The sequence below is a fragment of the Portunus trituberculatus genome, chromosome 39 (genome assembly GCF_017591435.1).
Source record: "Portunus trituberculatus isolate SZX2019 chromosome 39, ASM1759143v1, whole genome shotgun sequence".
Lineage (NCBI taxonomy): Eukaryota > Metazoa > Arthropoda > Malacostraca > Decapoda > Portunidae > Portunus > Portunus trituberculatus.
Genome location: NC_059293.1, coordinates 13,092,048 through 13,104,745, shown reverse-complemented (window position 1 = coordinate 13,104,745; position 12,698 = coordinate 13,092,048). Strand labels below are relative to the sequence as shown.

At 45.4% G+C, this 12,698-nt stretch overlaps 1 protein-coding gene across 9 annotated transcripts in view; it reads left to right on the top strand.

The window, feature by feature from the left end:
• LOC123515430 (homeobox protein prospero-like) overlaps positions 1-12,374 on the top strand; it is a 268,714-nt gene extending 256,340 nt beyond the window's left edge. For 6 of the 9 annotated variants that reach the window (XM_045273988.1, XM_045273986.1, XM_045273984.1 and 3 more), the window contains 2 exons: positions 8,515-8,659; positions 8,820-12,374. In XM_045273988.1, coding sequence (XP_045129923.1) covers positions 8,515-8,659; positions 8,820-9,002 — 328 coding nt within the window. In that variant the 3' untranslated portion in view covers positions 9,003-12,374. The remainder of the gene's footprint in view (positions 1-8,514; positions 8,660-8,819) is intronic. The other 3 variants (XM_045273987.1, XM_045273985.1, XM_045273982.1) reach the window with 1 other exon arrangement.
• The last annotated feature ends 324 nt before the right edge of the window (positions 12,375-12,698 follow it).

Sequence of the window (12,698 nt, the reverse complement as noted above, 5' to 3'; positions counted from 1 at the left end):
AGTCAGATAAGTCTTAAGGGTATATGAGAGATAGGGAGAATGATACTTGATGCAAATCCCCATAAGGTTACACGTTGACTCTAGCCCTCCACCTCGGTATAGTCTCCGCCTGTAGTTCCTGGACGAGCCTTAATTAAGAAGTGTGTGAGGACGAACTCTCGACGGGGCGGGGTGAGCAAACTCAATCTAGGGTGCAGCAAGACATGTCAAGTGGCGCGCGATCCCTTATCTCCCCAGCGCTCTTATCAGGGCTGATTAAGGCAGAAAACGCCCACTAGAGAGTATGTGCGTTTGCGTGTGGGTGTGTGTGTGTGTGTGTGTCTGGGTGTGTGGATGGATGGATAGGTGGGTTTGCGGTTATAGGATGATGGTGGTATTTAGGTGTGTGTGTGTGTGTGTGTGTGTGTCTGTGTGTGTGTGTTTATCAGTCTGTGTATCGACCTACATCAATCAATCAGTATATACATAAGCGATACCGAGAGAGAGAGAGAGAGAGAGAGAGAGAGAATATTAGTAACACTCATCCCTCCCTCAGAGCATAAGGTCAGTCTACATTGACCTTTACCGTTTGGCGGAGGCAGGTGTGAGGGAAGCCAAAGGTCTGACCTCTGTGACCGCCTCGGAAAGGGTCGGATGTGGCTGACTGAGGATTGTATTTTGTAACGCTTCGCTTTCTCACTATGACTATTTTCGAAGCCCACGGAGACAATATACTAGGTTCTCAAGAGTGTGTCTCCTGTTATTGATACAGAAATTTTATTGATCTGTTAATAAAGCCGTAGAAATACATTTAAAAACACGTGTAACCATATGCTGGATTTTCAAGTGTTTATCGTGTCAGGAACAGAAATCTTACTAATCTGTCAATAAAACCGTAAAAATAAATTTAAAAATCCGCGTAATTACATCTGCATATTTTGCTCCTCATTTCCTATCACTATTTTAAGGATTTTTTTTTTTCTTTTTATTGTTACACTTTACGGGTTTTCATCCTCCTTTTCGGCGAATTTTTCTTCATCCACTCCAGTTCGAAGTTCGCTCTCGTCGCTGAAAATCCGCGGAGTCTCTGGCATGACTGGCTGCTGCCCGGAGTCTTTGCCGTGCCGATTAGTGTGTGTCAGCTTGTACTAATTACGTCTAATCCCATGGGCAAGTAGGCGTAGGCTGTGGTGTAGGACGGCTGCTACATTTTTCTTCTTGTTTTCATTTCTTTTCTTCTCTTTTTCTTTTCTTTCCACGCAAAATTCATCTCGCCGTGGGCATTCTCTTCGCCCTTTTCTCGTATGTCTCGCCACGGACTGCGATTCCTTGTAAGTGGGTAGCTTTTTTTCTTCTTGTCCTCCTTCTCCACCTCCTGGGTAATTATCTCCTTCTCCTGGACAGTTCTTTCCTTTGCCTCCTTCTCCTCCCGGGTAGTTCTCTCCTCTTTCTCTTCCTCCTCCTACCAGGCAATTTTTCCTAATCTTCCTTCGTCTCATTTTTTTAAGAAATGCGCAACCAATTAAGTATCAATTACCAAGTTAACTATTTTTCGTATGATTCATTGCTGAAAAATATATACATGCCTTTTGTATAAGAATGATATATATGACTCCTTCGATCGTAAAATCTAAACAAAGGAAAATGCAGTTGATACGTGAAAGATTGCACATAGAGAAAATTTTCTATGAACTTTAAAAGATATGTATAAAACTCCTCGAAAAAAGTGAAGTTCTGACTTATCTACGCCGCTTATAACATTACGGTAGTGAAGAATGCAAGTTATAATTTTTCACCAATATCCGTAACTGCGCTAGAAAAAAAAAGAGAAAAAAAAGTTTACGTCCTGCTAACGAATGACACTAATCCGTACTCCTATAAACATTCGGCGCCTCATCTCAATATCTCCCAGCAGTCTGTAATACCAGCTCGTCATTTCTTCATTTAAGACTGTTCCTTTTGGTGATAACTTAACAGGGATTCCACGCCGATAACAGACCAAACCCCTAACAACCCGACTAGTCGCCACTTTTAAAAACAATCCAAAACCAACTGAAAAAACGCTTTCGAACACGAGCCGAAACTGTCATATCTACGCTGGAAGGCTGGAAGGAAGGAAAGAGTGTCACCTTGGAGAACTGGAAGGCAGGAAGAAGCTGAGTGGATTGAGTGATGAGGGAGAGAAGCGCTGGCTGTGGGGAGACCTGCAGTGGGGGAAGAAGAAAGCAGGGAGGAAAAGAACGAAAAAATTAAAAAGAAAAAATGGCAGTGGGGGGGACAGTGACAGGCGCTGCTCTTGGAGGGAGAGAGGAACTGCTTGCGGTGTGGCGGGCCGCGTTTAGTATGTAAGTCTATCTTATTATAGAGTTCTTTGATGTGCAGCAGTGTGTGGGATATGCAGTAAGACCGGGGTGTGGGCCCATAGGGGGTGTGCAGGGGGAGTCCCGGTGAGAGCCTGATTAGGGAGAAGAGAAGAGCGGTGGGGGAGGAAGGGCGGGTGGAGGAGAGAAGTAGAACAGGAAAGGGGGGCGGTTAGGGAGTCCGCGCCTTAAAGTACCGGAGGGAAAAAATGTGACAGAAAGAAGATGGAAATTTGGGTGGTGAGCGAGGATGATGATGGTGGTGGTGGTGGTGATGGTGATGATGATGCTTGAGAAAGGTTAGTTAGAAGCTGAGGGGAGACGAGAAGTGAGTGGATGCATCTTAGGAATGAGTATGCACTAATTATTCCCTCATTACACACACACAAACACACACACTCACTCTCACACACAGAGACAGACCGTGGCATACATAAACACACAAACACACACACACACACACACGGAGGTAAACAAACACACAGTCAGGGTTGGAAGGCGCACGTGGCAACCCTGAATGCAGTGGTGAGAGGCAGGGATGCAGGAGGAGGAGGGGCGGGGGCGCTGGATGGAGGCAGGGAGGGAGCGTCTTGGCTGGCCCTTGAGGCGGAGGCTCCTTCACCCTGGAGGAAGTTGAGTGTACAAAAGACTGGGGGGAGATGTGCTCCTCTGGATTGATTTCTTCTCTCTCTCTCTCTCTCTCTCTCTCTCTCTCTCTCTCTCTCTCTCTCTCTCTCTCTCTCTCTCTCTCTCTCTCTCTCTCTCTATCACACACACACACACACACACACACACACACACACATACACCTGTCTATATATACTTCAAGTTATTTCGTCACCTTCGAAAAAGATGACCTAAACTTTCTTGTGCATCTTGTGTGTGTGTGTGTGTGTGTGTGTGTGTGTGTGTGTGTGTGTGTGTGTGTGTGTGAGAGAGAGAGTCAGTCAGTGTGTGCCCATCCACCTTCCTTGCCTAGTCAGTGCATTCCTCCGCCTACACACTCCACTCAGCCTCCCTCCTCCCTCTGCCACTCCACTCCCTCCACTCCACCACCGCCATGAGCTCCCGCCTCTCTTTCTCTCCCCCTCCACGTGCCACCATCGGCCTAAGTAATGTAGCTCGTCATCCGTTCTTGTTTAATCTCTTCGTCTGTTTATCCACGTACTCCTCCCTCGACCAACACCCGCCCGGCCTTCCACCCGCCCGCCCGTCCCGCCCACACCCACATCCGCCTATCCACATGCAGGTCTACTTTGCTTGCTTCTATCGTTCTTACCTTCTGCATACATTTTCTTTTTCGTGTTTCTCCTCTCGCTGTACGGAAGTTTGTGTGGGACTTGCGTGATTAATGAATGAAATGGCCGTGCAGGTTTCGATGCTAAGTTTATATGCGTGGTGTTTTTTTTTTTTTTTTTATGTGATGCGCTTTTGTTTATGAAGGTGTTGTACTAGGTAATGTAATGTTTCTAGAAATTTAGGTATGATAGTAGTAATAGTGGTAATGGAGATAATGGTTAGGTTTCTTGTTACCTCGCTTCAAGTTTTCTTCATTTCCTATTGGGTTATGAATAGAAAACGGAGGTCATGGTGTTTACAAATGCATCGAAATGCAGGTAAACACTACTTGGCGCATAGCCGCGCCATGCACCTTCTTATTTTCTCACCAGGATCTGCCTTATATAAATCAACTGACCATTTCCACTCTCTCTCTCTCTCTCTCTCTCTCTCTCTCTCTCTCTCTCTCTCTCTCTCTCTCTCTCTCTCTCTCTCTCTCTCTCTCTCTCTCTCTCTCTCTCTCTCTCTCTCTCTCTAAGCATCGTCATCTTCGTCCAGCTAACTGGTGGTGATAACCCGTGATTCCTCTCCCCAGCTTACCTCTCCCCTCTCCCCAAGCAGTGTGTAACGCCCTGGCCTCATTAGTGCCTGATCCCTTTGTCTTTCCCCTCTTTTTATTTATTCTCTTTCTTCCTCATTATCCCTATCTTCCTCTCCTCCCTGCTCCTCTTTCTTTCCCGTCTTCACTCTCCCAGGAGGATCTCTCAAGGGGGGTTTCATTCGTTAAGTTGCCGAACGTTATTTTTGAATAGGTACGTTACGCTTGTCGCTTCTATGTCGCCTCCACCTCTGCCTCCTCGCGTTACGCCCACACGAGGCAAGACTGAGGGTCACTGGGGTCTTTTTTCTTGTATGTAAAGCCAGGATAGCTAGTTAAGTGGGTGTACGGTAAGTAGGAGGATGCGTAGACTTGGTGGGTTACCGTACGCAGCAGGTCACTGCGGCCTATATGTGCGTGGGGGTGGGGGTAATTATCGTACTCCAGGCAGCGGCAGGGAGCGTCTCGAGATCTCACAACCCTTCTACTCCCGCCGGTTTGTCAAGCCATACGGCAAACTTCGATCTTTTTTTTCATCTCTCTCCCTTTTTTCGGATTTGTATTTTTTCTTTTCCGTTCGGTAATTTTTTTTATTTGATATTGTGTTTTCATTGGTCTTCTTCCGCATGTGATTGATTGATAGCTGTAATCGACAGGTTCTGAGAGAGAGAGAGAGAGAGAGAGAGAGAGAGAGAGAGAGAGAGAGAGAGAGAGATGCGCAGTATGCATTCAAGACATACTGTATACATAATGCATCTTACCAAGCATTTTATTTCAATTTATCTTATGCATACACTTCCAAAATTCTTCGTTTAATACTCTAATTGACGTCAGATTAAAACGACCAGTACTGGGGGAGGGAGATGAAAGTGGTTAGATTGCTGGGGGAAGAAAGAGAAAGGAGGAGGAGGTAGGAAGGGAAGGAAGGAAGATACCAGCCAACCAACATACATAACTTTCCCTTCCTCATCCCCCACCGTAACCTTTCCGCGCTCCTTCGAGCCTTGCATTCCCTCCCTCCTTCCCTCCCTCTCCCCCGTCGCTATCCTAGGTCACGTAATCACCTGGACCACGTCGAGGGCAGCAGCTGGCAGCCCCAGAGTCATTAGGGAACAAGGCACTCCGCGGTAAATATTCATTAAGACAAGCAGACATTAGGTGGAGTAGAGCTTGTTAGCGGTGCTGTCTGTGACCAAATCCAGAGGCGGTCTTATCGGGCCTCGGAGATTTCTTACTCCTCATTAACGCTGACTTGCCACATTTCACATTCAAGTTGGCATTAGATTTATATGGCCTAAATTGCCCTCCGAGGAGTCGTTTGGGGGTTTAGTCGCGGCATCTCCGACCTTATCTGTGGCCTCGTTAGCTTAATTAACACATATTTTTGGGGGCACGCCGAGGAGATGCTGCTGCTGGTGCTGCTGCTGCCATGCTTACCAACGCCGAGACGCTTCTGCTGGCGCCGCGGTTTTGTTCTCACATTTTTACTTCGTCTCGTTGTCGCGAGAGACTTTTAGTGGAGGACTTGAAGATAACAAGCTCGTTCCGGGGGGCGCTCCGAGTTGATCCAGGCCGGGCTACGGAGTTTATCTTTCCCGAGAGAGGCGGAAGGAAAAGTATATGATTGTGGGTTAACTGTGGGTCATCTATCACCCTAGTTTTATTCCCTGCCAGCGTCTAGACAGCCACGCCGACAAATGGAGGCTGGCAGTGGGTTATAAATTCGTGCTATTAACTTAACTCACTGCCTTGAGAAATGTGAAGGCTGGGAGAATGGACTGGCAAGGAACTGGGAGGGCTAAGTGCGATGAAGAACTGGAAGCTGCTTGGGGAGTTATGGGGGACGCTCAGCCGGGCACAGATCACCACCCTGCAGCTTCATGATTACCATAGTTAAGTCAACGAATGGTTGTTAAGCAGGATTTTAGAGTCTGTAGTGGTTGTTAGTGGTGTCTGGTGATTATTACTGTGGTTATTAGATGGCAAAAGTGTAGGTGTTTCGAGGTTAGTTGTTAATGTATTAGGAAGACTATGTGGTTGTAAGTCCTTATGGATCAATTGTGATCAGATCAAGTTGTGGAATTTCACATAGCTTTACACACGAAACCTGTTCTTTATGGCATGAATAGAATGTGTGCATTAGTCAACTCTCTCTCTCTCTCTCTCTCTCTCTCTCTCTCTCTCTCTCTCTCTCTCTCTCTCTCTCTCTCTCTCTCTCTCTCTCGGGTATGTGACAAACTTTGCGGCAGATAATATCACGAAGCTCATTTATGTCACCTTGAAATCCTCTCCCGTCCCGTCCACACACGTAGCGGCTTTAGCGTTCGAGTTGCACCCAGAAGAGGCTCACGTCGCCAATAAGTCGTCAGCTATTTTTCCTTGTCTTCATTGAGCTTCTGAGAATATTTGCGTTGCAGCGTTAGTGTATCTCAGCGCCTAATATGTTCATTGGTGTCTTGAGGATTTATGGAGGATTAGAGACTTGTGTTGTGGTTTAAGTGTGCGTTTAGATACTGTTGTTTTTGTATGTACTTAATGTTCTAAAGAGTTTGCTTTAGGTTAGGCACAGCAGCTGCATAACGACCAATAGTGCTGATGATGCTGTTAGTTCTTCCTCCCTTTGTGTTCTTATTTTGTTCCACGTAACAGTGTTATATAAGTTCTCCGTCGTCGAATTTAATTCAATTTCAATTATAAAACAGAAAGTTGACTTCATGATGTCTCGTCTCGCTCACCGCTTCGTATACTTTCTGAAACTGTGATTGTTCAGTCACCGGAGTTATTTCTTGATTAGTTATGTTAGAAAATATTAAACAAGATTGTCAGATTTAAGTAAACCAGAATCAAACACGATTTAACGTGATCAAGTCCCTGCAAAGATTACTTTCAAATTAAGCTTTATATGTAACTGATGGAAAAGCTAAGCGTGTGTAGTGCATGCGGTGATGTGTGACCGAGACACCTCCACCTGGCCTCCTGGAACGAAGGCCATGTGGGCGACCCTTGAGTCCTGCATGCTGCCGTGGGAAGGAAGCAGCCCCCGCACCCCAACGGTAAACTGGTATTGGTCACTTAAGAAGGAGAGCTAACCTTGGAATGCGCTAGATACAAAAAAATACTCCCAACCGATTCTTCTGCTCCAATGTGAGAGAAGATGACTGTTGGAGAAGAACGAACCTTAGTAAATTGAAAGCAAAAATATTCCAGTTAACTCACTCTTCTGTCAAAGTGTAGGGAACGTTGACTGGAAGATTTTTGTCGTATTTGCCTCAGAAGGAGAACGAATTTTGCGAAACTGAATGCTTGTATAACTAAAATATTCCAGTTCATTTATCGCTGCTTAAGTTTGTCTGAGAAGGAGAGTTAATGCAACAAATGGAAAAATAAATCACTCGTGTGCCTAATTGTGCGAAAAAACAATGATGCGTAAGACTTGGTATGTGACGTATACCAATAAACTATTCCTGTAATTGACGAATAGCTGTAAGAGTGATGTGGGTCCCTGTCGTCCTGTTTTCCCCCTTCCGTTTTCTCTTAACCTCATTTTTCTATCCATCATGCACATTCCTCTCCATTGTTTCTTTTCTCCAGCCTTATCACCTCACCGTTCTCTGCCTTTTTTTAATCATCACTATGTCTTTTTGGTCTAACGTGTTCTCCTGCGCACATTTTTGAAGTCAAAACGCCTCGCATTGCTGTATATACATATTGATACTCAACTGACATACGGGTCCCGCATCTCCATCCACCGCCCTCTTTCCCTTGCCATCCTAGGTGTGCCGCCGCTCCACTGTCATGCAGAAATATGTGGCATGTCACCTCGCTTAGTAGTTGTACACGACGATTTGATTATTCGTGCCGGTTACCACTTATACTATATTGCACTCTCGTTTTTCATAGTCTGTCCTCTGATGTCATCTCCTTGCTCTCTTTTTCGCCTATGTCCTCTTTACTATATTCTAGCGCATTGTAATTATCACCAAGCTCTTTATTTTCCCATCAACTCTCTTCATTGGCACTATAGTCGTCACCAAGATCTTTTCCATCATCAATGAAGTTTCCACATTATTCACATTACACATTACTCGTACCAGTCAGTGACACATTTAGTGAGGTAGAGTGCGAGGCTTATTTAGGTTTATGTGGGAATTGTGTTGCTCAATATTCTAGGCTCGCGCTGCCAAATGATCTAGGAAATACTCTGTGTATATAGTAAGTGTATTCTATTTGTCAAATTACTTCAGGATTACTTTAGGTTCTTTTTTTTCATAATCTAACTGACATTTTCTTTCTCCGCAGGGAGTTTTACTACATCCAGATGGAGAAGTATGCGAGACAAAGCTTGAGTGAAGGAACTAAGAATGCGGATGACATCTCCGTCACATTTGAATCGGAGATCATCCGCGCCTTAAATCTTCACTACAACCGCAACAACCACCTTGAGGTATTAATTTTGATTGTGCTTTACGTGGATCTGATTGTGATTTGATAAGTAATGTGTGATATTCACTGCAAGTACCAGTCTTACACATTGTTTACTCAAAGTTTGAGATGTAGGTCATCCCTTTCCAGTAATCGCAGAACTAATTAAGTGAATTTGTCAGCAGATCCCCGAGCACTTCAGGTACGTTGTCGAACAGACGCTGCGGGAATTCTTCAAGGCCATCCAGGAGCAAAAGGACCAGGAGCAGTCTTGGAAGAAGGCGATCTATAAGATCATCGCGCGTCTGGACGAGCAGGTGCCCGAGTACTTCAAGTCTCCGACGTTCCTGGAGCAGTTGGAGTAGCGGTGACGTCCCGCCCCGGTCGGGCGACACCCGGCCTCGGCGGCCGCGCCAACCGCTCCCCCTTTCTCAGCTGCAGACTCACCTGCAGCAACCTCTGCTATCACCTCAGTTACAGCTGCAACAGCTGTAACAACCTCAACTGCAGTAACCTCAGTTGCAGCAACCTCATCTGCAGCACCTTTAGCTGCAGTAACCTCAGCTGCAACACCAGCAACCTCAGCTGTCACCTCAGCTGCAACACCACCGGCTGCAGCAACCTCAGCTGCCACTTCGGCTGCAACACCTAGAAGATAGAGATTCTGTACATACCAGTGAGTGAGCGGCCTAAGGCTGGACTATCAGAGGAAGACATGTTCAGAGAAGGCTAAGATGGAGGACTGTTATATGGGCATTCTTTTATTATTATCATGATACAAATATTGAAGGTGCATGTCTCAAATTTTGTCCAAATGTTGTAGCCTTGATTTATTGTGAATATCTATGAGACAAAGCATTTGTGCCTTTCCATGCCTTCCAGTAACAATGATGAGATCTTTCCGACAGCCCAGTGTACCCAATTTGTATATAGTTTACTTCTGTTTCCCTTGTTTGTTTGGTTCCTCGAGCCAGAGGATGTCATGTGAACTCGCGGCCATGTGAGCCCGCCCGGGCGTGCTGCCTCGGCCCCGACACCCTCCCAGGGCCCTGGGCCACCATGTTCCAGGCCTCTCCCTCGCCAGGGTTGGGGCCATCCATTACCCTCGCCACTGGGGGCGCCTCCCCCCTCCTAACTGCACCACACTTCTCAAGTCATGCACTGTGTTGCATGCACGAGTCTCCTAGTCACATGCTAGCTATCCAGGTCCTAGTTTATTTGATCTGATTATTTTGATTTTTTGCACTGATTCTCAAGTAAGGCTCCTAGTTTTAAGTCATGCATGTAGGATAGTTGTTGATGGTGGTTCCCAGTTACCAAGTTATAATAGCCAACCACACAGTCAAGCCCATACACTCCATAGTCTGGCCCCGGGGGCATACACACTGGCCGGGGCCTCAGCTGGCTGCAGGTAGCGGAACCTTGTATGGATGCTGCCAGTCCCACACCACAAGAGAACGTCAGTGTCCTACTGCGCCCGCGCCGCCCCCCTCTCACCACAAGAAGGCAATACCCCAAGTCACAGACACTTGCTCACAACCACCTGTGTTAGGCGAGTTACCTGCGAGCATAAGACAAACCAAAGTGGCCTTGCTTTGTGGTGGTCGTAAACTAAGATTGACTGCAAGAAGACATCGTATGTGAGATCTAGTCACATGAATGAATCTCTGGTCTGTTGTGATGCAGACCAAAGCATAATCAGTTAACTATGTTGAGAAACCTGACCCAAAGTATGAATATCAAAGTGATCTCGAGACTGCTCAGATCTGACTAACCTTTTTCCTCTTCTGTAGTGCATTCTACTCGACTAACAAATTTACTAACCAATATGGTGTTGGGATTTCTGTTCTTGAAGCTTTGTAGATAGAAGCAACCTATCTATCTCAAAGCTTCCTCCACTAATGCAAGTTGTTTATAATTACGAAACCAAAAGACACATGGACAGTTATATTGTCAAACAAATGTATTAGCAGAAGTCACAAGTGGATTTTTGTTGGTGTAGTCGTGGTGGTGTAGCCCCGCTCCGTGGCGCAGCGTCGCAGCCCTGGCCTCAGTGTAGGGAAGGCTCTATACCGCCCTCAGTACAGTTCAGTGTTCTTTGTCAGTACAGTTGTGTGAACATGCAGAGCTAGTTGGCAGTGTATTGTCTCTGGCAGTCTATTATGCTCATGTCATTTTTTACTTTATTTGTTTTTGGTATTTGCTATTGTATGCTATTCCATACGCCATAGACATTACATAAGACATCATGGTAATAATGCTTTTCAAACCAAAACTTTGGTGCTAAATGTACAACCGTGTTAATCGTCTGGTACTTCCATTTAGGCGTTTTTATTACATTCCATAATGTAGTTTGTGTGAGTCAGACTAGGCTGCAGCAGCTGGTGCCCGCCCGCCGCCGCACCAGCAGGTCACAGCTCCCGCAGACCCGTACCAGAAACATCAAATTAGGCACCTTAGAAATGGGTAGTGATGTGATTGCTTTTGTATAAGGATTGTTTCTCTATTGATTGTGAACTTAAGTCTTTTAATGCTATATTTTCTTAAATCAAATTTTGAGGTTTTTAAAGGGATTGTAAACATTTCATAATTATCTTTATGAAATCCAAAAATATTTTTTTCTGGTATTTCTGCTTCTTTCTTTATTTTCCACTAACCCCAGCTGACCTGTGTACGGGTTAGCAGCAACCAAACCAATGTTTTTTTTCCAGTCTAGTCCATACCTTAGAATGTAAAAGAACAGTTAAGTGTTTGCTTCCAGAAGCTAGTTTGTAATGAGGTCCATCTGACAGGGTCGGCATCAACAGATGTCGATGAGTCACTGAGTCAGGGGACCGTGGTTAAAGTATTCCATAGTTATGAATCAGAGCTATTCCATGTTTGATTTGGTGTTACATGTTCTCTCCCAGTTCACTACAGGCTTGTTGTACCCGTTGATGATGCTATTGATGTCCATTCTCTCGGCATCTTTGTCGAGGCAATTGAATAACGATTCAGTCCTGACCCCTGCCTAGACGGCACACAGCGCCCCGCCGGGCTCAGGACTGGATGGAATGATAAACTTTCTGGTGTTTTACGAAGCACTGGTTCTGTGGGGATATACTGCAACAGCAGGAACACAAGACCAAACCGAAGGCAAAATTATCAAGTATAAAGTTTGTGGACCCCTATGCCCCATCACTTGGTGCTTTCCCTCCCTCCCTCCGCTTCCCACCCATGCTTCCCCACCCCCTGTACAGAGCAGCCTACAAGGTGCCACGCTGGCTGCCTCATCACAAGCCTCAGCCTGGTGCCAACATGGGCCGCACCACAGTTCACCACGGCTGGTACCACCTGGGCTGGGGGTGAAACACAAACTTTCCACACAAAATTTAAAGCAGTTGTCAACAGCACTAACCGGAAGGGTCGCCTTGGTAAACGTCCAGTGTTTCAAGTGCCTTGGTCTTACATTTCGATAGAGGGCGGCCCTGTTTTTCACTATAATCTCCCCATGGAGCTTTCAGTGCTTTCAGCATTCCATGTGAAGTGTTGATTTATGCCAATAGAAGCTTTTTTCAGTTTCTGTTGGATTTATAGGAAGACAAAAATGGTTTAGTTTCTAAAGATGAAATGTTTAAAGTTTAATTTATTGATTTATTTAAAATGTGCACCTAGCATTATGTGTTTTGCATATATAACATATATTCAATTATTATAGAATGTACTAGTTTGTAGACATAAATACGATTCAAACCGAATGCGGCGTTTCAACAACACCATTAATATTATTATGATTACTATAATACCACCACAGCACAGCCACCAGGCCCTCCACACCCTCGGCCACCACGGGAGTGTAATGTGTTCACTCCTCGTTGGTCGGTGGCCAGCATGATGTAATAATTACACATTGTGTCATCAAGTGAGGCTCTTTGACTGCCCCGACAGTTGACAATCACTGAAGGTGAACTGCAGCCAATGTAACCAAGTATTCCACATTTGTAACTTTTATATAGCGATTCAAGTATATTTTCCTGACATTGCTTTGGCTTTTTCTGGCATATCAACTGTACAGCAGACTT